At 55.6% G+C, this 20,907-nt stretch overlaps 2 protein-coding genes across 6 annotated transcripts in view; one reads left to right on the top strand and one right to left on the bottom strand.

Moving 5' to 3' along the window:
- Positions 1–7,474, top strand: part of SZT2 (SZT2 subunit of KICSTOR complex) — a 54,570-nt gene extending 47,096 nt beyond the window's left edge. For all 5 annotated transcript variants that reach the window (XM_065740285.1, XM_065740267.1, XM_065740276.1 and 2 more), the window contains 7 exons: positions 2,344–2,557; positions 2,795–2,978; positions 3,306–3,428; positions 3,683–4,184; positions 4,464–4,580; positions 4,981–5,049; positions 6,776–7,474. In XM_065740285.1, the coding sequence (XP_065596357.1) occupies positions 2,344–2,557; positions 2,795–2,978; positions 3,306–3,428; positions 3,683–4,184; positions 4,464–4,580; positions 4,981–5,049; positions 6,776–6,919 (1,353 nt within the window). In that variant the 3' untranslated portion in view covers positions 6,920–7,474. The remainder of the gene's footprint in view (positions 1–2,343; positions 2,558–2,794; positions 2,979–3,305; positions 3,429–3,682; positions 4,185–4,463; positions 4,581–4,980; positions 5,050–6,775) is intronic.
- Positions 7,475–7,930: 456 nt separating this feature from the next.
- Positions 7,931–10,234, bottom strand: HYI (hydroxypyruvate isomerase (putative)). Its single transcript, XM_065746401.1, has 7 exons — positions 9,927–10,234; positions 9,227–9,341; positions 9,029–9,107; positions 8,795–8,844; positions 8,492–8,561; positions 8,230–8,364; positions 7,931–8,050 (listed from the first exon to the last, which is right to left on the bottom strand). The coding sequence occupies exons 1-7, from the start codon at positions 10,232–10,234 to the stop codon at positions 7,962–7,964; spliced, it is 846 nt and encodes a 281-aa protein (XP_065602473.1). The 3' UTR covers positions 7,931–7,961.
- Between the last annotated feature and the right edge of the window lie 10,673 nt (positions 10,235–20,907).

Here is a 20,907-nt window from a genome sequence, read left to right as displayed (position 1 = left end):
TGCAGCAAGTTTTAGAAAGCTTTGTTCTCTTCTGGTAAAGGAAAGCTTGCAGAGCCTTCTACAGCCACACATTCTGCATAGCATGCTGCTTCAGCAGACTGGGAGTGTGATGAGAGCAGGTGGAATGTTTTAGAAGAGGATGACTCTTGTTCTGTGGGGAGCAAGACAGAGCAGACTGGGGAGGAATGTGAACCATTTTTGGCAAAAATGGCTGCTCCTGGGAAGAAAGTCTGTGCATTGAAACCAGAAGTTCTCTGCTTCCATTGAATGAAAGGGAAACAGAATGATAACAGGGGACTGTGAATGTGGCTGGCTGCTTTCTGCTGGAGGAGATAATTTTCTGTACCACAATCCCTGGTTCTTGATGCCTCTGTGCCTTGTTCTGTCACGCCATGGGGCTGCCTGCTCCCTTCTCTTTTGGTATGTCAGTGTCTCCTGCCTGTCCCAGTGCACTGGGTGGCTGTTTAAAGGGCAGATGACCCCAGCCTCCCTGAAGTAGGAGGCGCACATGACTGTACTGTCCTTTCCAGGATGGCTGCATAGCAGAGCTGCGTCTTACTTGAGCCATTCTTGGCACATATAAGCTTAGAACCTGCCTGGACCTTGCTGCAGTCCCTGAGGGTTTGCTGGGCCTTTCCTGGGAAGTCTGTGTTGCACAGGGCAGGTTACTGGCAAGCAGCTGACATTGCAGGGAACACCCAGGCTCTCTGGCTGACCTGGGAGGGCACAGCGCTGGGAGCACTGGGCTTGCTGCAGGTATCTGGCCAGCCTTCATTCATGCTGGAAACAACCCACAGTTCCCTCAGATGGAGCAGTTGGGCTCCTCTGCCCTTTCTCTCTGCTTATCCCACCCTGTGCCTGTGTAAGACAGGCTGGGGCAGGAACTGGGCTGCACAGTGCCTTGTCCTTCTTCCCACTGGCTGTGCATCTCTCTCCATCAGGGCACTCTTACAGCCAGAGCTCGCAGCAAGAGCTGCATGGGACACAGCTCCATCTCTGAGTCTGCGGTATGTCCTCTCCTTCTGCTGCCATGCTGGGTGCAGCAGGACCTGCCAGTGCAGGGCTGAGCCTCCCACTGGCTGTGCTTTATCCCCCCTGGTCCAGCTGCCAGCCTTTTGTGACAGTGGCTGCTGTACCTGCTTCAGCACAGCTTGGGAGGAGGATGGGGGTGGGCCTTGGGTGCTTGCATGCAGGCAGTGCTGTGTGTTCCTTGCTCTTTGCTCTGCCTTTCTGGAGCAGAGCTATAGGCTCCTCTCCAGGCCAGTCCTGGATGTGCTGGTTGCCCTCTGCCTCATGGCAGCAGCAATGCAGATGGCACAGATAGCAGACTGTTCTTGTGTCAACACCTCCTGCCTGCTGGTGTTTCCTGCTTGCCCTGTCCTTAAACCAAGGGATTAATGGTGTGGCTCAGCTGGCCAAAGAGGTCAGAGAGCTGAAAGACCTTACAATGGCACAGAGGCAAGGCTGAAACCTTCACCAGCACTGTCCCCTGCCACACTAGCTGCTCCTGTGTTGGGAGTGTGGCTGTCTATTTGTGCAGGCTGGGGCTGCCCTGAAGGACCATCATGCTGGGCAGAGGCGACAGCCAAGTACTGGGGAGGCCCTTTCTCAGGCACAGCTGTGACACCCCAGCCACTAGATCATCCGGCTTCCCAACAGCCAGACTTGGCATTTGTACATGGGTACAGGGCTTTAGCTGCTCTGTTGTTGCCCATCTCTGAGTCCAACCACTTGCATGGGCTCCTGTGCTGCCTCTTGCTCCCAGGGGACAGTCAGTAAGTCAATCTTCACCTGTAGGATCCAGAACTCACTGTGGCTTCAGCCTTGGTGTATCTTTTACCTGTTCAGGGACTGGTCCACACAGAGCAGCACTCAGATAGAAGGAGGATCACAGAACTGTTAGGGTTGGAAGGGACCCTCAAAGGTCATCTAGTCTAACTCCCCTGCAGTGATCAGGGGCATGTACAGCTCGATCATGTTGCTCCCTATCCAGCCTGACTGGGGTTGTGTCCTGCTTCATGTCCACATAGTGTGCAGTTTAAGGGGAGAATGTATGTTATGCCAAAAAGGAGGCAGTGCCAATCACTTCATGCTGCTGCTGGAGACCTGCAGCAGCAGGGTCAAGTGTGGAAGGTGCTACCAAGCTGGATCCCTTGGGGCCCCCAGTGGCCAGATCTGCAAGTCTGCTATTTGCACTGTGCACACAGCTTCGGGGCTGCATCCTGCTGTGGTGTCAGGGCAGGGGTGACTGTGCTGGTTCTGCCATGTCTTGCTGTCAGCGAGACCCTACAGAAGGCTGTGAGGTACCTGGTAACTCACCTGTTCTCATTCCTTCTTCTACAGCTCTCCATGCTCTTCACGGAGGAGTGTGACAAGGTGCGGGACCTCATGCACGTGCATTCGTTCAGCTATGACTTCCACTTGCGGATAGTCCACCAATATCTGCTGGGCTCCCACATGACGCTCCGCCAGGGGTACCATCTCACTAGCTTCCTGGAGGACTTCATTGCCCATCACACTGACATCCCCAAATTTGGTCGCAACCACGTTTTCCAAGGTGAGTAGCCAGCGTGCGATCATTTGGGCATTGATCATCAGCCCGTAACCTGGCAAGATTCCCAAGTGCTTTATGAACATACCTGACACAGTGGGTGGCAGGAACAGGGTGATGTGCCCACTCTAGGAAGGTCATTAATACCATATTGCTGAAGAAACTCATTGCTTTAAGGCTGTATACCACAGATACAGCTATAGCTCTGCCCTCCTGTGACAGCAGTGTGTCTTTCCCCACCAGGCATGCTGGCCCTGCCCACCAACATGATCACTGCACACCAGCTGTACAACTACATTGCTGACCATGCCAACACCTACCACATGAAGCCACTGCGTATGGCCCGGCTGACTGCAGGCATTGACAACAAGAAGGGGACTCCAGGCACAGAGCAGAATGAATACGCATTGGTCTCTATCTGGAACAGGTAAGTGCTTCTGCTTCAAGTTCCTGGAGCTGCCTGATGCTGACCAATGCCACTTGAGAGCTGAGGGGATTGTCCTAAGGTGCCAACAAAGCTGTCTCTGTCCTACGTAGTGCCAGGCAGCTGTGCTGCCCAGCTTTTTGGAAATCATGCCCAGCAGGGATGGTGTGTATGGGTGTTTGTGTACATAAATGCACTTTCCTCACTTCCCATAACGTTCCTGAGGAGTCCTATGGTGTTGAATCCCACGTACCCAGCAATTTAGTGGTACCAAGAGCTCTGTGAGAACAAAGTGGGGTCCCCTTCACACAGATTTGTTTTTCCTCCCAGCTCAGGCTCCTACAAGGACTCAGAAGGTCTGCGTCACCACGATGATTTTGATGTGTCCCTGCTGGTGTGTCACAGTGCAGCACCATTTGAGGAGCAGAGCGAAGCAGAGAGACGCATGCTCCGGTGAGAGCTGAGGGCCCAGAGCCGTGTCACCAAAGCTCCCTAGCTGGGGAGGAGGGCACTGGGTGGATGGGATATGTCTGGTGCATCACAGGCAGGTGTGGTGCTGCGTAGGGGGGTCCTTGGAGAGGACTGGGCAGCGTGCTGTCTATCCTCTAGGCAGAGGAACACCCTTACAGCCTGGGGCACCGTGCCCCGCGGTTCCAGCTGAAAAGTGAGCAGCCCTTCCCTGGGTGACAATGTCTTCTTGCTCTCAGCTTGCGTTTCTACGTCATCATGACCAGCCAGAGGGAGCTATTCCCCCGGCTCACGGCCGACATGCGGCGTTTCAAGAAGCTGCCGCACTTGCAGCGAGAAGTGCTGGAGCCCGTGGTGGGCCGGGCAGCATGGGAGGCAGCAGAGCCGGAGCCGAGCCTGGCGCGGCCGCAGCCGGTGGAGCGGGAGCTGTGGCAGGACGTGGAAGACAGCAGCGAGTTCTACGCAGGGGGCAACCAGGTCCAGGTGGGGCCTGGGCTCTTCTACACCTCGCCCCTCTTCCCCTTGCTGGCCTCTGAGGTGGCCTCGGCCCAGAAGCAGCTCAGCAGCATGGTGCAGCTGGCCAAGTGCCACTGCCGCAGGGACAACCTCTGGAAGCGTCTCTTCCTTCTGGAGCCTCTGGCTTCTGACAAGCTGAAGCTGGGCAAGCTGTCACTGGTGGAGCTGGAGGAGCTGCTCGATGCCGTGCATGGGAAATCTATTGCGGATGTGGACCCGCAGCTGGTGAGCAGCAGGGCTGTGGTCATGGTGTCCTGCACTGGGGAGGAGGGACTGGGGCCTGCACGATGCATCTCCTGTTGGGTGGGAAGGCAGAGGGACATGTACACCCTGTAGCTGGCAGGGGAGGGAGGAGGCTATACAGATCCATTTATGGAGATTTGCTGGCCCTGGATCAGTATGCCTAGCCAGGCTTTGAGAGATGCATCTTTTTGGATCTGAGTGCTACTGTCACATTTATGGCTGCTGGTGTCCTGGCTTCTTAGCCTTTTTCCATACCCACAGGGATGCTTCCTCACTATGACAGTCTCCTGGTACCAGAGCCTCATCAAAGTGCTATTGAGCCGCTTTCCCCAGAGCTGTCGGCACTTCCACAATGCTGAAACAGGCACCCAGTACCTGGTAAGGCCCAGCCCCTTGCCCACCTGCAGCTGCCTTCCCTTCCTAGGGCCCCTGCCTGCTGTGGCTTCCCAATCCATGAGCATGATGGTGCTGTCAGGACAACTGTGTGCTGTCAAGCTGCTCTCTGTTGTTGCTGGTGCGGTGTGAGGTGTGTGCTCCTGTAGCACAGCAGTGTCTGTTTGCCTGTCCTTGGGTGAGCAGTCACTTCTGTCCCATAGAGCTGATGCCAAGTGTGTCCCTGCAGTTTGGTAATGCTACCTGTGAACCAAGCAGACTTGCAGCTCCAGTGTGTCAGGCCACTCATCCTGCATGTATCATGCAACTCCGGGTGGGTGTTTGTAACCCTGCCCCAGGGGTTGTGCTGTCTCCTTTTAAACGTGTGCTGTGGCTCTCTTGACAGGTTGTGCTCAACCAGAAGTTCACAGATTGCTTCGTTCTTGTGTTTCTCGATTCTCATTCAGGAAAGACGGTAAGAAGCTGAGAATGTAAGGGCAGCTGTACAGGGGTCAGGGCTGGAGTCCATCAAGATTCATCCAGCAGTGGCCAAGAGCAAGTACCCTTTGGGGAGAATAAGTCAAGAAGCTTGTAACACCTTTTCCAAATAGTGTCCCAGCATCTGGCATTTTGGTACAGGGCCATCCTGAGCTAGAGGTGGCCTTTGTGTTTAATATCTTCAGTGGCTTTATTTCTTGTGGTCAATTTCTAGAATCCATGATTTGCCCTGACCTACAGCTCCATTATGTAATTGTACCCTGGCTAAATTGCTTCCTTGACTTATTTTTTGGACATGCTTCTGCTCTTTTCATCTGATGCCTCTTTGTTCTTATATTGGAAAATGGTGAGCAGTCGATCCCCTTTTCTTTCCCAGGGTTGCTTTCAGATCATGCTCTCAGTTGTCTCTATCCGGTTTGGGTCCTCGTGCATTCAGTCCAGCACCAGAGCACAGGTTGCTCCAGTGTTCATCTCTTTGTGTTTGTCTCACTGGTGCCACCTTGTGATCGTTGATAACCCCAGACCACTTCCATCACCTCTCCTGCTGAACTCGTAACAGAAATCCTAACCTTGTATTTTGCATTTAACACTCGCCCTTTTCCTGCTTAAATTCTTTAAGGCTATATGTATTTTTTTTGTATTAGTGCCCCAAATTTTATTGGCATGCTCTTCTTTGTGCCATACCCATTAAAGGGCAGTGTGAGTCCCTAAGGACTCCTGAAGGACCTCTGTTTGTAATCTCTCTCCAGCCCATTGCTTCCTTTTTCAGGACTACCATCTTCACCTCATAATTTTTGTATTCATTTCTGTTTTCAGCTTACTTAAATTTCCCACGTGGTACTATAGCCCTGACACTTCCTGCATCCTTCCTGAAGTTCAGATGATTTCTTTCTCTTTACCAAATAGAACTCTAGCATTAGCACATCACTTTGGTAAAAACAGAGCTACATTTACCTTGTGGTTCTTCCTCCCCAGGCCTGCTCTAATGCCTCGCCTGCAGTTGGAGCTAGGCTCACAAATCACTTTCTCATATGTCTTTGGTGGCAGTGCTTTTGCTGTTTTGCCATTGCACAGCTCTTCTCAGGGCTTTACAAGTGTGTTAGGAGACCCCTGCTACTGGATGAGCTGTATTTTGGCTCTGGAGAGCACCCAGTCCCTGAGTCCTGCCTCCACAATGTGCAGTTACTCACATTTTTCTTCTTTGTTGGTTCCTGCAGCCTTCCCTTCTGCACTCTGGTCTCAGCACCCCTCTTCCCCCGCCCTGCCTGTTTAGTACAGTTACTGATGAGAATGGAGCAGCTAGCATTTATTTTTAGGATTGCTGTTATTACATTTAATCTCCTCCCTTTCCCTATTTGTTTCACTCCTACTCTGTGCCTTTGAAGGAGAAATTTCCCTCTCATTTCCCTGGAACTCTTTATTACTGTGGAGGCAGTAGGATCCCCTCGCTCCGGAGGCAGCTGTTGCTGGGGTTGGCAGAACTGCAGAATCATGGGGGCTGGGACAGGGTGGGCAACTCCTTATGCCTCATTTTCCCCACAGAAAATTGGGAGGAGGCTTCAACTATGCACCAGCGTAGTGCTGCTGGCATTTTGGGACTTCTCCCAGTACCTGCCTGACACTGCAAAGCAGGTGTCTGTGCAGTTGGGCTGGGGGCTGCTCATCTCCATCCTGTGCCCTAACTTGCTCCTCCCTCTTGGCAGAGCCTCACCGTGGTTTTCCGGGAGCCATTCCCTGTTCAGCCCCAGAACAGTGAGAGCCCTCTGCCGCAGCTCGTATCCACATACCACCACCTGGAGTCAGTTATCAACACTGCCTGCTTCAACCTCTGGACAGGACTGCTCTAGCATTGCTACCGCCTCCTGCAGGAATACGCACTGCATCTGTGCACACCTGTGCTGTGGGTGACAATGGGGAAGAACAGGCTGCTGGGTGGGACCTGTTCACAGCACTGCTGGCAGCATGCACACCACTGATGTGATGAGCCTGGGGCTGGGTGATGGTAGCCCAGCTGCTCCCCTGGGGCTCCAGCCCAGCTGCACTTCCTTTGGTCTCTGGCTGGCTGCTGTGACCCTGGGGACAAGTTTTGGGGGATTTGAATGATCCTGAACCAAAGGCCACGGACAGGGGCTCGGCTGTTGCAGCCTGGCTGAAGCAGAGCAGCTCTCAGGGATGTTGACTTTGGCACCTGCAGTGAGTTCTGTCTGGTAAGGACACGGAGGTGCAGGGTGGTGGCACGGCGCCTTCAAGGGGAAACTTCTGCACCTTTAGGCAGGGAGGTGCCTGCTTCCAGCCCTTTGCTCTCAGTAGGAGAGCACCGAAGGGGAGAGGAAGGGTGAATGGACAGGTGGAAGGTTTTGTGAAGATGTACATTAAAGCCATGGATATATTTGTGAAATAAACTGAATCAGATCCCCTCCTGTGAGCCACAAGTCAGCATGGGGAAAGTCCTCGGAGCAGCAGAGGCACCCTGGGCCCATTGGGCTGCCTTTCCCTGGAGCAGGGTGGGCTTGAGTTTGCAGAGTCTCCTTCCTGCTCAGGGTGGGAGCAGCAATGCAGTCCTGCTCAGCAGCCTGAGAGAGGGATGCCTACTCCTCTTCCCCCAGCTGCTGTGGGTGTTTGCCAGCACCCTTGGGGCCTGCACAGACTGAAAAAGGCAGAGTGGGTGAAATCCAGCAGCTGCACTTAAGAAAATTCAATCTCTTCCCGAGAAGTGAATGCTTCCTCAGTACTGAAAGCCTCATCCTAGACGCCCTCTGCAGCCCAGAAGTGAAGATGCTTCTCTGTCCTTGAAGTCATGCCGTCACCCCCAGGGCTGTCAGCCTTACAGAACAGAGGACAGACACACTCCTGTGCTGAGCTAAGTGGTTTGATGTTTATTCCAGCACTTTACTCCATTGCTTTTCTGGGCCCGCCAGGTTTCAGGCCTCTGCTCTCCCAGTATGAGCGTAGCCAGCCCAGACCTTCTACCGTGTCTCCTGCAAGGCAGACAAGGGATTCTGCTGGCAGCCCTAGGCAAACTGCAGCACCTTCTGCTCTCGTTCCGAGGTAGGGGCCCTGCTGCCTCCCACCCCCAAGTCAGGTCTATCTCTGCACAGTCCTGGAAGGCACCTCCACGCTGGGATCTGCAGGGTACTCAGCACCCAGCCCCGCTCACCTTTTGGTGCGTACTCACAGCCCACGTAGCCGGTGTAGCCGAGGGACTCCAGCAGCTTGAAGATGTAGGGGAAGTTCAGCTCCCCGGGGCTGTCGGGCTCATGGCGGCCTGGCACCTGTGCAATCTGGATATGACCTGGGGGGAAACTGAAGCTGTGCCTCAGGCAGCTCTGCCTGCTGTCAGTATAGGATAGGGTGACCTGAGAGCATCCATCATCCCCAACTTCAAGTCATGGGAAGCCAGGTGAGGCACAGGGCATTACCAATGAGTGGGAGATACATCTCCAGGTTACGTGACAGGTTCCCATCCATGATCTGGCAGTGAAAGAGGTCCTGGGTGAGAGAAAATCCAAGAGAGATGTTGCAGCTGTTCAGAGGGGGATGGTTGTGCCACAGTCCCTGTCCCCATGTCTCAGAAGAGGACAATGAGTTCGCAGCCTCTGGGCCTGCCCCAGGCCCTGTGCTGGCCCCTGGGGCTGCTGGAGCAGGGCTGTCTGGCCCTGAGCCCTGCCCGCAGCCCTCCCAACTGCTGTGCCAATGCCTTATGCACTCGAGGCTGCACTCACCAGCTGCAGCTTCAGGTTGGGTCGTCCCACCTTCTCCAGGATAGCAACAGCTGAGGGTGCAAGAAATAAGAGCTAGTCAATCCCAGGCTGAAATTTTCAGGCTTTTTTCAGCTCCAACCTCCTGCGTATGCGCTCAGACAGCAGCCAGGTGTCTGAGCGCATACGCCCTCAGTCAGACTACACAAGGCTGCCTCTTCCCCACACAGGAGCCTTCAGGAGAGCTGTGTGCCATACCTTGGTGTGGGGTGTTCAGGAAGTAGCGTGGGTCGGTGATACGGCTGTTAATCGGCTCCACCAGCCCCACCATGTCCTCCTGTCACACAGCAATGTCCCCTCTGCAGCAGGGAGCGGCCTTCCCATGCCAATGGTGGCAGTTCTCCATCCTCAGCTCCCTCAGAGCCATGCCCACAGAGCAGGACCCACTCCCGTTACCTGGGCCAGAACATCAGCAGCGTGTCTGAGGTTCTCGATGAACGTGGCCTCCATCTCACCTGCCACTGCTGCCCGCTCCACACCCTGTGGCACCCGCCCGGCCATCAGGTGGATCCTGCATGCAAACAGAGCTCAGCTCCATCCCCAGGTCACGAGTGCGGGCTGACACAAGTGCTCTACAGGCAGAGAGACAGTGCCTGGCCTAGGCCATGGCAGCCTGCGTGCAGAGTGCAAGCACAGGGCTGGAACACAAGCCTCAGGGAACTGCTGGGCGGAGGAGCACTGAAAATAGAGCAGTTTTCAGCGTTGCTGTGAATGCAGAGAACAAGTGGACCCAGGCAGCTGCAAGCCTGTGTGTGGGACGTCGGGCTACGCTCCTGAGGGAAGAAATGATGCAAAACGAACGGGATAAAAAGGTGACACTGGTTTTCTGGAATGCGTTGTGTCACTATTTCCACCTCTTACATCGCACCTACAGCACGTGGCGCTCAACAAAGCAACCGCAGCTGGTACAGGCGGGGAGAAGGAAGGGGACGAAGGGGAGCACCGCGCGGAGCTGAGGACAGGAGCCTCGTGGAGGAGTGACGGGAGCGGAGCAGCACCGCGTGGGGCGCAGAGCCCGGCGGTGCCGCTGCGGGGCGACTCAGCCGAATCCCCGGCTCCGAGCCCACGGAGAGCGGGGGCTCCGCCTCGCACCTACCTGGGGCAGCCCACGGCATGGGCATACTGCACTGCCTCGGCCAGGCCCCGCCGGAAGGCGTCCTGCCGCCCGGGCACGGCGCCCAGCCCCATCTCGCCCCGTTCCCTGTCCCCGGGCGGAACGTTGAGAAGCACGACCCGCAGCCCCGCCCGCCGGGCGGCATCGCGCAGGGCCGGGGCCGGGCAGCCCTCGGGCCACGCCGCCTCCACCGCCTCGAACCCGGCGCGCGCCGCCGCATCCAGGCGGGCCGGCAGAGCCGGCAGCTCCGGGAACAGCCACGACAAGTTGGCCGAGAAGCGCAGCGCCATGGCGGGCGGGCGGGGCCACGCGAGCCGAGAGCGAATACGGAGGGTCGGAGCGGGCGTGGCTTCGGCTGCGGTGGGCGGGGCCGTGGAGATGGGAGGTTACGGCGCCGCCATGTCACGGTGCTGCTTGAGTATGCGTGGATCAGAGGGGCTTGGGGGGATGGCACAGCACGGCAAGGCACGGCACTGCCTCCTGGGGCACAGCGTTTCTGCCAGGTGTTGGTGTGACACATGCTGCGTGCTGTGTTAATTGGTTTCCTGGGGAGCCTGGCTGCACCAGCTCCCCCGCCTCTGTAAGGAAGCGGCAGAGCAGCCCCAGCTGCGCTCGGGACGTCCCGGGGCTGTGCTGTCCTGCCAGCACCCGTCCTTTTGTGTCCTCAGAGCAGTGCGGGTCAAGGGGAAGGCAGCAGCGAAACGATCCATTACGGAGTCTCAACTCAATTAAGACTATTGATTAATCAATTAGAAGAAGCTCAACTCAACTTCTCGGCGATAATCAGAACCGTGCCCCATGATGGACAGCTGTGGCAGGGTGCGGGGCTGCCGTGTGTGCGTCCCCAGGGTGCATGCCCAGTATGTGTGCACGGTGCAAGCATGCTTCATGGGGCTGAAAGGACTCTTGTCCAACTGTGCCCTCCCTACAGCCACATCTGGAGCCTGAGAGGTGGAGATGTGAGCAGGAGAGCTGGGAGTTTGGGAGCTCTCTCAGCAAACCCGCCCTGTGCGTGGCAAGCGCGTCTGTTGGGCTCTACAAATTAATGGGTCCTTTCTATCTCTGGTAACGTATTTCATTGATTTTCCCTTGTTATAACTGCAGTTCCTGCATTGCAGTCCCGTGTTTTGTCACTTTACCTTGACAGGGCACAGCGGATTTACTCACTGCTGCTTGGCCAGCCAGGGCCGTGCAGTGCCATGGGATCGCTGAGCTGTACGGCACTCCGCCTGCCCTGGGGACACAGCCCTGTGTGTGCTGTACTGCCCCGCAGAGATCAGCTCTTGCTCACTACTGGACAGCTCAAATTTTGGAGCACACTCATCCATGACCTTCATGATAGCAGTGCTGGGGCACTACAGCAACTCAGCTGCAAGTTCCCTGCCAGAAATGTGGGGCGGTTCCTCTTGGGACCTGGGAAACTTGCTCTTGTTCAGCCACGTTAGTGACCCATGTAATGTGGAGGGCCTGGGTGGGCTCTCCCCATGTGGGTCTGTGGGGCGTTTTCACTATGGCCATGATGAGGAGGTTCGGATCCTCTCCCAGCGCTTGGAGGAGGCCGGCGCGGGCAGTGCCTGGGCCTGCTGAGCTGGCAGATGTTGTTTAACATTCCCGGCAGTAATTAATAGATGGCTTCATCGCTCTTGTATGATTCAAACATGTCGTCCCGCTTCTTTCCAAATACAGAGCAGAAATATTTGTTCAGCGTGTCTGGCGTTTGCACACGATCATTAGCGCTCAAACAATTCCAGCGGGCGCAGGATTTATAGCCTTGCCAGGATTTCTTTTGGCCTTATTATGCCTCAGACATTCCTCCCTCCTCTGCCGATCCCCATATCAATTTCCCCCTGATTTATGCGCTCGTAACTTCTCCTTCACCACCGTCACGAATTTCCCGCCTGTTCCTGGCCACCACAGCCGCCATTTTGTCCCTGCGGGCTGTGCCCTCTGTGGGGTTCCTCCTTCTCGCCCTGAGGCATGCGCTTGTCACGACTATTTTGTCAGCTGCGAGCGATTCCCCCTGCACCCCGTAATCTTGATGCCAATCAGCTCTGTAACAACCGCCTCGATGGGGAGCGGTTTCCCCGCCAGCCCCACACATTGCACAGTGATGTCAGCAGACGCCTGCAATCACGCTGTCGGCGGCAGTGAGTGTCTGGGGAGCGGTCCCAGCCCTGCCACAGCCCCACAGAGTTCACGCCTTGCCCGTGGGACAGGAGTGCCACCGTGGGCACGTCCTCAGCTCCTTCCCCTCTGTTGGTGAAGTGGGGACAGGACTGGCTCTGTTGCCCCCACCCGCGGTCCTGCCTGCTGCGTCCCCGTGCAGCCCGGTCACCGTGTTAAGCCATCTCTTAATTAATCAGGCTGATTGTAATGTGTTTTTAGGGCATTAAAATTCAATTGTGGAATTCTCCGCTGGCTGGGCTCGCGATGAATACAGAAGTTTGCCTAATTAGAGTTGACACGCAGCCGGTGGGAGAAGCAGGCCAGCAGCCCCAGCAGGGCTGCTCAGCCTGTGTCCTGCACCCAGCCTCTATATCCCCAACCCCATATCAGTGCCCCCACAGTTGTTGGGTGTCACGGCTGCAGCAGAAGGGGCCATGGAAGAGGGGCAGCTTCCAGGTCTGCTTTTGTGCCCTGGGATGCCAAGCTCAGCTGGCACAACCCTGGGCACAGCATCCCTGCCTCTGCTGGGGCACACTGGGACACTGCAACATGGCACGGGCAGACCCCACTGTGGACACCAGGCGCTGTGTGGGGCACTCAGAGCAGAGGCCATGGTGCCCCATGTCTCCATGGCAGTGTGGGAAGGTAGTATTTGGTCACACCACACTGGGGACAGCCCTGGCCATGCCTCCCATGCCACCACAGTGCCAAGCGCTAGCCAAGAGTAGCAGGGACATTTTCTTATCTACAGCATCAGGTCTTCTCTGCTGTCATTACCACAGCAATTATCATCTCATTTGGAGTCTTTAGCTGCCATAATCTGTCTCTTGCACTGATTTATTCTGTAGGCCTCTTCCAGAGCAGAGCAGGAGGGAAGGGGTCATCAAGGAGGGCCAAGGGGACATCCCTATCTGGAGTAGAGATGCCCCCAAGGGAGAGGCCATGCCTGGCCAGGACAAACCAAAACATGCACCCCAGGATGGACAGTGGGATGCTTTCCTTGGGATTTCAGCTCTGAGAGCTGCAGCTGCTGCTTTGTGTTGCATCCATAACCACACAGCATGGTGCATTTCCCTTTCAGGCCAGGATAAATGCATCTTCCTGCTCCTAGGCACAACTTAGAGCAGAATTATTGCCTCCACAGGGAAGTTTCTTCCAAGCCATGGCTTCATCACCTTTTTCTTGTCTCCAGACCAGGCTGCTGCTTGTTGTTGGTTACTCTGTTTGCTTCAACAATTACCTCCTGCTCCCTGCCACTCCTCCAGCCACTAACACTTCATTGATATTTTCAGCAGCTGCATTTGACGTCTGCCAAGTTTTACTCGCTGCTCCCAGCTCTCTAGTTTTCACATGTTGTGTTCAGCTGCCTTTTCTCCCTGTACCTTGTGCTGGTGGGAAGAGGAAGCCCTGGGCTGCCCACGGGTCCCAGTGATGCCAGCAGCAAGATGTCCCCATGTTGTCCAGCTCCAGGGTCCTGCTGGTCTCCCAGTGCTGCCCCTGGACATCCTCTGTGTTTGTTACACGGGATGGATCCTGTGCCCCAAAAGTACCGGTGTCTCCATTTGGTGGCAGTGACCACTGGAGTGGCAGAGATGGTAACAGAGCTCCCCTCTGCTGTCCTGGAGAAGAGTCAGAGCAATGGGATGGGGCCACCAGGAAAGCTCCAAGCAGCATCTCCCCTGCCTGGCACCAAGTGCACCCCCATGTCTGGCACACACATCCAGGTCCAGTGGCATTGCTGCCACCCTACCCACCACAGTTCAACTTGCCTAATGGAAGCCATTTATATGCATAATCCCCAGAAAACAAAAAAAAAGAAAGAAAAAAAAAAACGGTAATTAATGAAGTCCCTTTCATTACCATTATGCAAATGCGATTAATTTCAGCTGTTATGAATATGCAAATATTACAATTATGATCTAATTGCCAATGTGCGTAGGGGAGCGGGCTGAATATCAAGTCACAGCCCCAGCCCCAGGAGCTTTGGGGTTCAGCAGGAGGGCAGAGGCAGGGGGTGCTCACCCTAAGAGCTCTGCAGCAGGGATGGAGCAGAGATGCAGCAGGAGCTTCCTACAGGTGTAGAGACTGTGAAGTGAGGACCAGCTCCGAGTGCTGGGGTTGCTGATTGCAGTCCAGTTCTACCTGGGAAGTGGCTCATCCCTGGGCTGCGAGGAGGAGGAGAAGGAAGAAGAGGAGGGTTACCAGGCAACTCGATGCTGCAGCAGTGGAACAATGTGGATGTGAACAGCAACAGCAGGCAGAGCCCTTCCCTGACCCCACTCTTTGCAGTGCCTGCCAACGCTGCCTGCAGACCTCAGCTGTGTGGTGTCCTGGGATGCTTTACACGAGGTTGCATTCCCACGTAAAGAAGGGTATGGGTGTATGGGGCTACCCAGCAGTAGCAGAGTGCTCCTGCACTCATGTCCCAGTGAGGCCAACACTGGGCATGGTTGCTCCCTGTGCTGATGCTGGAGCCAGCTGGCCCAAGGGCTGCACTGCAGCAGGATGTGCTGTCTCCTGCATCACTGTGCTGCCCTGTCACGCTCTGATACACAGGTCCCACTCAGCCTGGTGGCAGCTGGGGATGTGCACTGGGCAGTGCAGCAGCTGGCCCAGCTGAGGACAGGACTGCCTTCCCCTGGCAGCCAGCAGCTTGCAGCTGCCCCTGATGCCTCCCAAACCCAGCATTGCTCTCCGTGCTGGGACACCAGGTCAATCCCAAGGGACCAGTGTCCCCCATGCCACAGCTTGGTGAGGTCAGTGTCCCTTCTCTAGGGCTTTTCCTTGCCCATTGCCACCACCCTCACTGCAGCAGCAGCAGCAGGGACAGAAAAGGACCCCAGCATTGCTTACGCTAATTTGAGTGTAATGTGATTAATTAGTGACTTCTCCTCACACCCAGGAAGGAGGGAGCAAGGACACGGGCAACGCAGCATTGTGCACAGCCCCCAAGCCCCCAGCCCCTTCCCGTAGGGCTCAGCTCATAGGAGGAAGGATGGATTCACAGAGCTGTTGCTCCGTTTCCAAGGCAATGAGACATGATGGCTGTTCATCCCAGCGGGGTCATCGCACCGCAATGCAGCCCCGGAGCTGGGGGAAGCCTCACCCCCAGCTCGGCCCCACAGCCCCAATGCCCCAGTGCTGTCAGTACCTCGGGGTCGCTGGTGTGCTGGGACTGCAGTGCGGTCAGTACAGGCCAGGAGCTATCCTGATGCACAGCCCAGGTGGGGACATGCAGGCTGCTCCCTGTCACTCGCCATCAGTCCTGGGGATGGAGCGGGCATGTTTAATTCACTCGCACAGCTGCTGCCTTGTTCTTCAGCTACCAGGGGATGCCAGACCCGGGGTGCCCTCTCTGGTACAGTAACACAGTGCGAGGGCAATGCATCCACCCCCCCAGGGCTCTGGGCACCCATGGGTGCTTGCAGCAGCATTCCCCTCCCTATGCACCCGGTGTGTTTTCCAAACTAATTGAATTCAGAGAGATTTCTTCCTGGCTGTGACAATCGATGAACCCCACGTTATTGGCCCCCCCTCCCCTCAGCACTGGAAATGGATATGGACGAGGGGAAAAATTGAATTTGCAGCCATTTTTATTGGGATTTAATTGGGCAGTCTCACCTCGTTGCCTTAATCCCGGGCACTGACGCGTGCAGCCAGGCTGGCAGCTCCCCTTATTTATCACTTTTTCAAATATTTGCCTCTTCGTAGGAGTGGGAAATCGATGTTCCCGCCTGGGGCATGCCGGGAGCGCCCCGAGCAGGCGGCTGGGGATCCATCAGCCACTGCCATCACTATCGACAGGGCAATCGGGGCTTAAGAGGCACTTGGATAGCAGAACTGGCACACATTAAGTGCTCATCATCAGGAGATGATCGTGACTTATTACCGCTAATTTTCCCTGCACAGCAGCAAGGCTGAAGGGGTTCTTCCATGTGCATCACCACACCAGTGCCATGCCCTCGTATTGGGGACAGCTTTTATTCCCAGGGCCTGGCTGCTGCCCCTGAGGTGTGGGGTGATGTTGGAGGGCAGAGGAGCTGAGGGGCATGGAGAGGAGACCTGAGGCTGTGCTGAACATTCCCATCATGTGCCCAGCATCAGGTCCCATCTGCAGTGTCCTCGCACCAGCCCTTCACTGTGGAGCCAGCTGGATTGGTGTCACCGAGCCTCAACACTTGGAAGGTATCCTGCAATGCACAGTCAGAGAGACATACTGGGTGGTAGTGAGCAGACCCCTCACAGCACCATGGGCTGCCAGCTCAGCACTGCTGCTGGGGCAGTGAGCAGCACCACACTGTCCCCGATGGCTAAAGACAGGGGTCCCAGCCTCCTGGGTGGGGCAGTGATGGGGTGCTTCCAAGGTGCATGAGGTCCCCCCAGATGTGGGGCAGTGTGAGCTGAGGGTCCCATGCCACTGCTGTGCTCTGTGCCCCGTGCTTGTGCTGGGACGTCCTGGAGGGACTCATGGCTCGGTCCCATTTCTGGTGATTACAGATTCAGCAGAGACTGAGCCAGGTCTGGGGTGTACAGGATGGTAATTTGTTTCCTTGTTAAGCACTACTTTTCTTTTTTCTTTTTTTTTTTAGCAGCCTGTTTATGGGAACAGAACCGCCCCAGCATGAATTATTCATGCACCCATGCAAGCTCATTCTCAAAATATCAATTTCTCCCAGTCACGCCAAGCAGCACTTAAGCCTGAAAGCCTTGTTAAAATGGAAGACCCAGGGAGCTGGGCAGGGCATGGGGCTGCATGCCACCTCCAGGGGCACCATGATCAAGGGCATGTGGCCACCATCCTGGTGCAGTGCTTCCACTCCTGGTGCCCAGCCCAGGCACCCGGCACTTGCTGGAAGTATCCCACATGGCACAGCCCCATAGCCCTAACATTGTCCCAGTGAGGGCAGTAGAGACCCTGCAGGCAACAGGCAGGCCGGAGCAGCACTGCTGGTAATGACTAATTAAAATGCGGATGCTCCCCAAACTGCAACTTGGAATTTCTCTGGCAACGGCTAAATCAAAAGCAGCAAGGCAGGGAGGCAGGGAGCTGTGCAGCAGGTGCTGCTGGCAGCAGGGGAGCCCCACCAGCTCCTCTCCCACCTGTGGGATGCTCTGTCCTTTGGAATTGTGCTTGGCTTCAGAAGGTGCCAGAATGCAAACCTCCCACTGTATGTGTCCTTACCTTAACCCCAGCAGGGCTGTTCCCCACTTTGCAGCACGGGCTGCGACGCTGCAGCAAAAATCCTCACAGTTCTTACTTCACAGTCATTGTACCACCTGCACGAAGACAGGCACAGCTTTTGCATCCCCTGAATGTTTTTGGATGGATATGATGTCTTTGGTCCTTGGTACATACTTTTGGTCCAGCCTTGACTCCTGCCCAGAAGGCAGCGGTGTGCCTGGCTGCACTGTGCTGGGACGCGCACTACCAGCCCCTGACTGCTGTGCCATCACAGCCCCGAGTGGATGTCCACTGCTTGCCTGAGCTCAGCACCTCCTTAGCTGCTCTCTGCTGTTTGCACTACTTCTTTTTCCTCCTTCTCCTCATCCATGTTGATGGGGATCTCCTTCTCCGTGCATTTGGGCATGAGGTGAGCATTTGGGATGGAGGTGTAAGGATGGGTTCCTGTACTTCATGCAGGTGTGGGAAAGACACAAGCTGTGCCCCAGCCACTGCAAAGCCCCCCAGTGCCTCTGCCTGACCCTGCCATGGGGAAGCAGCTCTGCTTCCTCACCTGCTCCAACAGCTGGGCCTGCTCTGTGTGCTTTGGGCACAGCTCCATTTTTACATCCTCTGTCCAAATTCATGGTTCATGGCTGGAGGGCTCACCTGCAATCCCCCTGGAAAATGACATGGGCTATCAACACCTATTCACTTGCTGTGCTGCTCCGTCCCTTTCTGTTTGGGGTAGGATGCAAAGTAGCACCACCAGCTTCACCGTGCACGCAAGGTGCCAGTGGGGCTGCCGGCCGGTTTGGCAAGTTTGGAGAATGTCAATTTGTGACAGTGAGATCATTTCCACGGCAACAGCGTGTGACAGCATGAACACCGGCTGCTGTGCAATGCAGCTGCAGGCGGATGGCTCCCACCGAGCTCAGCACCCCTTGCAGCACAGCAGGGAACCCCATGCTGAGCCACAATGCACGGATCCCAACACCCTGCTCCCCACTCAGCAATGCCACTGAGTGCCCAGGGGTGTCTGCATGGCACAGGGCTCACCATGGGTAAGGAAGCGGCACGAGTGCCCAGCCGTGCTCCGGGCCCCAGCATGCCTGTTGCTTGGGGAGAGCTGCCAGGGAGAATGGAGTAGGCACTTAATCTCCCCCTATAAGTTTAATTAATGGGCTGCAGCGCTCATTCTGTGCTGCCGCCTTAATTGGTACAAGCTGCAAACGCTGTGGAGCCTGGAAAAAAACATTGGGAAATGAAAAATATATTAAGCAAGAAACAGATCAATGGCTCTTAATGAAGCTGATTCGGGGCTGCCTGCCGGCCTGGGGCCAGGGACAGGAGCTTGGCTGCCACACAGTCTCCAGCACTGGGTGCAGGCTTGAGCGGGCTGGGTGCACCTGCTGCCCTGCTCCTGCCTCGTTAGTGCCAATGAGCAGGGAGAAGGGCCCAGGGATGAACATATCTGTGCCAGGCCATGGTGTTATGGAAGCAGCTGGAACCATCCCTGCGCAGCTGGAGTTTGCCTCGGAACATCTGCAGTCCCCAGCACAGCTGGAGGGTCCACTCAGGGCACAGCTGGATGGGTCATCCCACGCACATCTGGAAGGGTTACTCAGCACACCTGGAAGGGCCATCCCATGGACATCTGGAAGGATTACCCAGTGCATCTGGCTGGTGTGGAGCAGGAGTTGGGGAAGCACAGGGTCATGCAGCACTGGGCTCTATGTGTGGACTAAATTTCTCCTTGCACATGCAGCGTGGGGGGAGCTGGGGCTGATTTGCACTGAGGATTCCAGGGGGGTGGCCGTGCTCCAGTAAGGGCTGTAATTGCCTCTTCTGTGCACAGAACATTAGCTGCGCTTCCCAGATATTTACACAAGGGAAAACAAAGCCATAACTCACCCAGTAAATAACCTCCCTGGTGCGATGCTTGGGAAGCCGTGCCCCAGTGTGACAGGGAGGGGACGAGGCAGTGGGGCAGCACCTGCCCTCAAGCTCTGTGGGTCCTTTGGGTGTCCCCACAACTCCCTGCACTGCAACACCAAGAGCAGGAGACGTAGCAGTGCGTGTAGGGCGCAGTCTGCAGGAGCAAGGCACAGTGTTGGCCCCTTTCGCTCCATACCAACCTCATTTAATATCTGATGTTTGGGTTCATCTACTTGACAGCCTGCTAACAAATTAGCACGGCATGGTATCAATAGCTCCAGACTGTGTGGATTAAAATCTTTTTAATTGATAGATCCCAAGAAAAGAACAAAAAAGGCAAGTGAGGATGGATGGCCAGGAGGGAACTATCTGCTCCCCATGGCTTTCAGGGTCATGGCCTGCTTCCCCAGTGCTTGGCTCCCATGGGCTGATGGCAGCCCCAGTGCTGCCCAGCCCTCAGCTGAGATCTGCAGGGAGAGCTTTGATTTCCTGCTGCTAAATCCCGGACTCACTGATGTGATTGCGAGCAGCGTGTGGCCCTAATGGGGGAAGGACGCCGCCGCCTGCCTGGGACAAATTGCAAATCTCATTACGGTGTCGTGCCTGGATTGTTAACTCAGTTATGTGGTTGGTGCATTCCTGACAGTCCCTGAGCTAGGGGTGGGCTGGCACTCTGGTGTCCTGCTGGAGACTTAGCGGGCTTGGGGAGACCCAGGGTGCAGAGCTGCCAGCAGTGTGTGACCTCACTGCTGTCCCCTGGTGCTCAGTGCTGCTCGTGGCTGGGCACGCATGGCTGCTCTAAGTTAGAAAAAGAGGAGAAAAAAAAAAGAATCAATAATTTAAAACATGAATTCCTTTGCATCTACTCAGTGCTTTGCACTTTCAAAGCCCCAGTGCACCCATTAGCTAACAAACCACATCCATCAGATGTGCTCTGGCCTCATGCCACACCCACCTGTGCGCTCCCAGCCCCTCCTGATCCTCTGTTCCCTCTGGTTCCCTCTGTCCCCACTGTCCCCGCTCAGCATCTGAGAGATGTGTAAGTTGCAATTGTTCAGCAGCAGGCTCAGCCAGCAGCATGGCTGGGTGCAGGGTCCATCACAGTGGGACCATCAGTGTCACAGTGTCACAGCAAGGCACCAGGGGACTGCAGCCTGCTGGGAGCCAGGGTGCCCAAACCAAAGGCTGTTTTCTAAGGGCTGAAATCAACAACACAACTCCTAATTTAAAATTATGTCGGGCTATCAATTACTCCCTGAGTGTCCACAAGCTTTGCTGGCAGCATCAGATTGCCAGCTGTGATAAATGGTTTCACTGGAATTTCATAAGGCCCAAGTTATTTGCAGATAGGAAATTTTTGTGGATTAATTATACTTGTGAGTTCAGACGGAGAAGTTACCCACAGCCCCTGGGTGCTGCCCTGAAGTATGTCCCCAGTTGTCCCCAGGTGTGCTCGGATGGGAAAAGCTGAGCAGGGGGAACAGTGCAGCGCATGGTTTCAGCAGCACAGCTCTTGCACGGGATCATCTGGCCTCGTTTGTTGCATTCACATTTTTCTAATACTCCACCAAAGAGTGGGTAGAAGAAAAACCACTCGACAGCATTTATTCAGATTTTCAAAAGGCCTTTCGATGAGCTCCAGCGCAGGAGGTTACTATAGAAATTAAGTTGTCGTGGAGCGAGAGGCAAAGTATTGCC

The sequence above is a fragment of the Cyrtonyx montezumae genome, unplaced genomic scaffold, assembly GCF_038088225.1.
Source record: "Cyrtonyx montezumae isolate F1298 unplaced genomic scaffold, pur_monq_1.0 scaffold_1, whole genome shotgun sequence".
Lineage (NCBI taxonomy): Eukaryota > Metazoa > Chordata > Aves > Galliformes > Odontophoridae > Cyrtonyx > Cyrtonyx montezumae.
The sequence above is the reverse complement of the archived record's forward strand: the minus strand, read 5'-3'. Positions and strand labels throughout refer to the sequence as shown.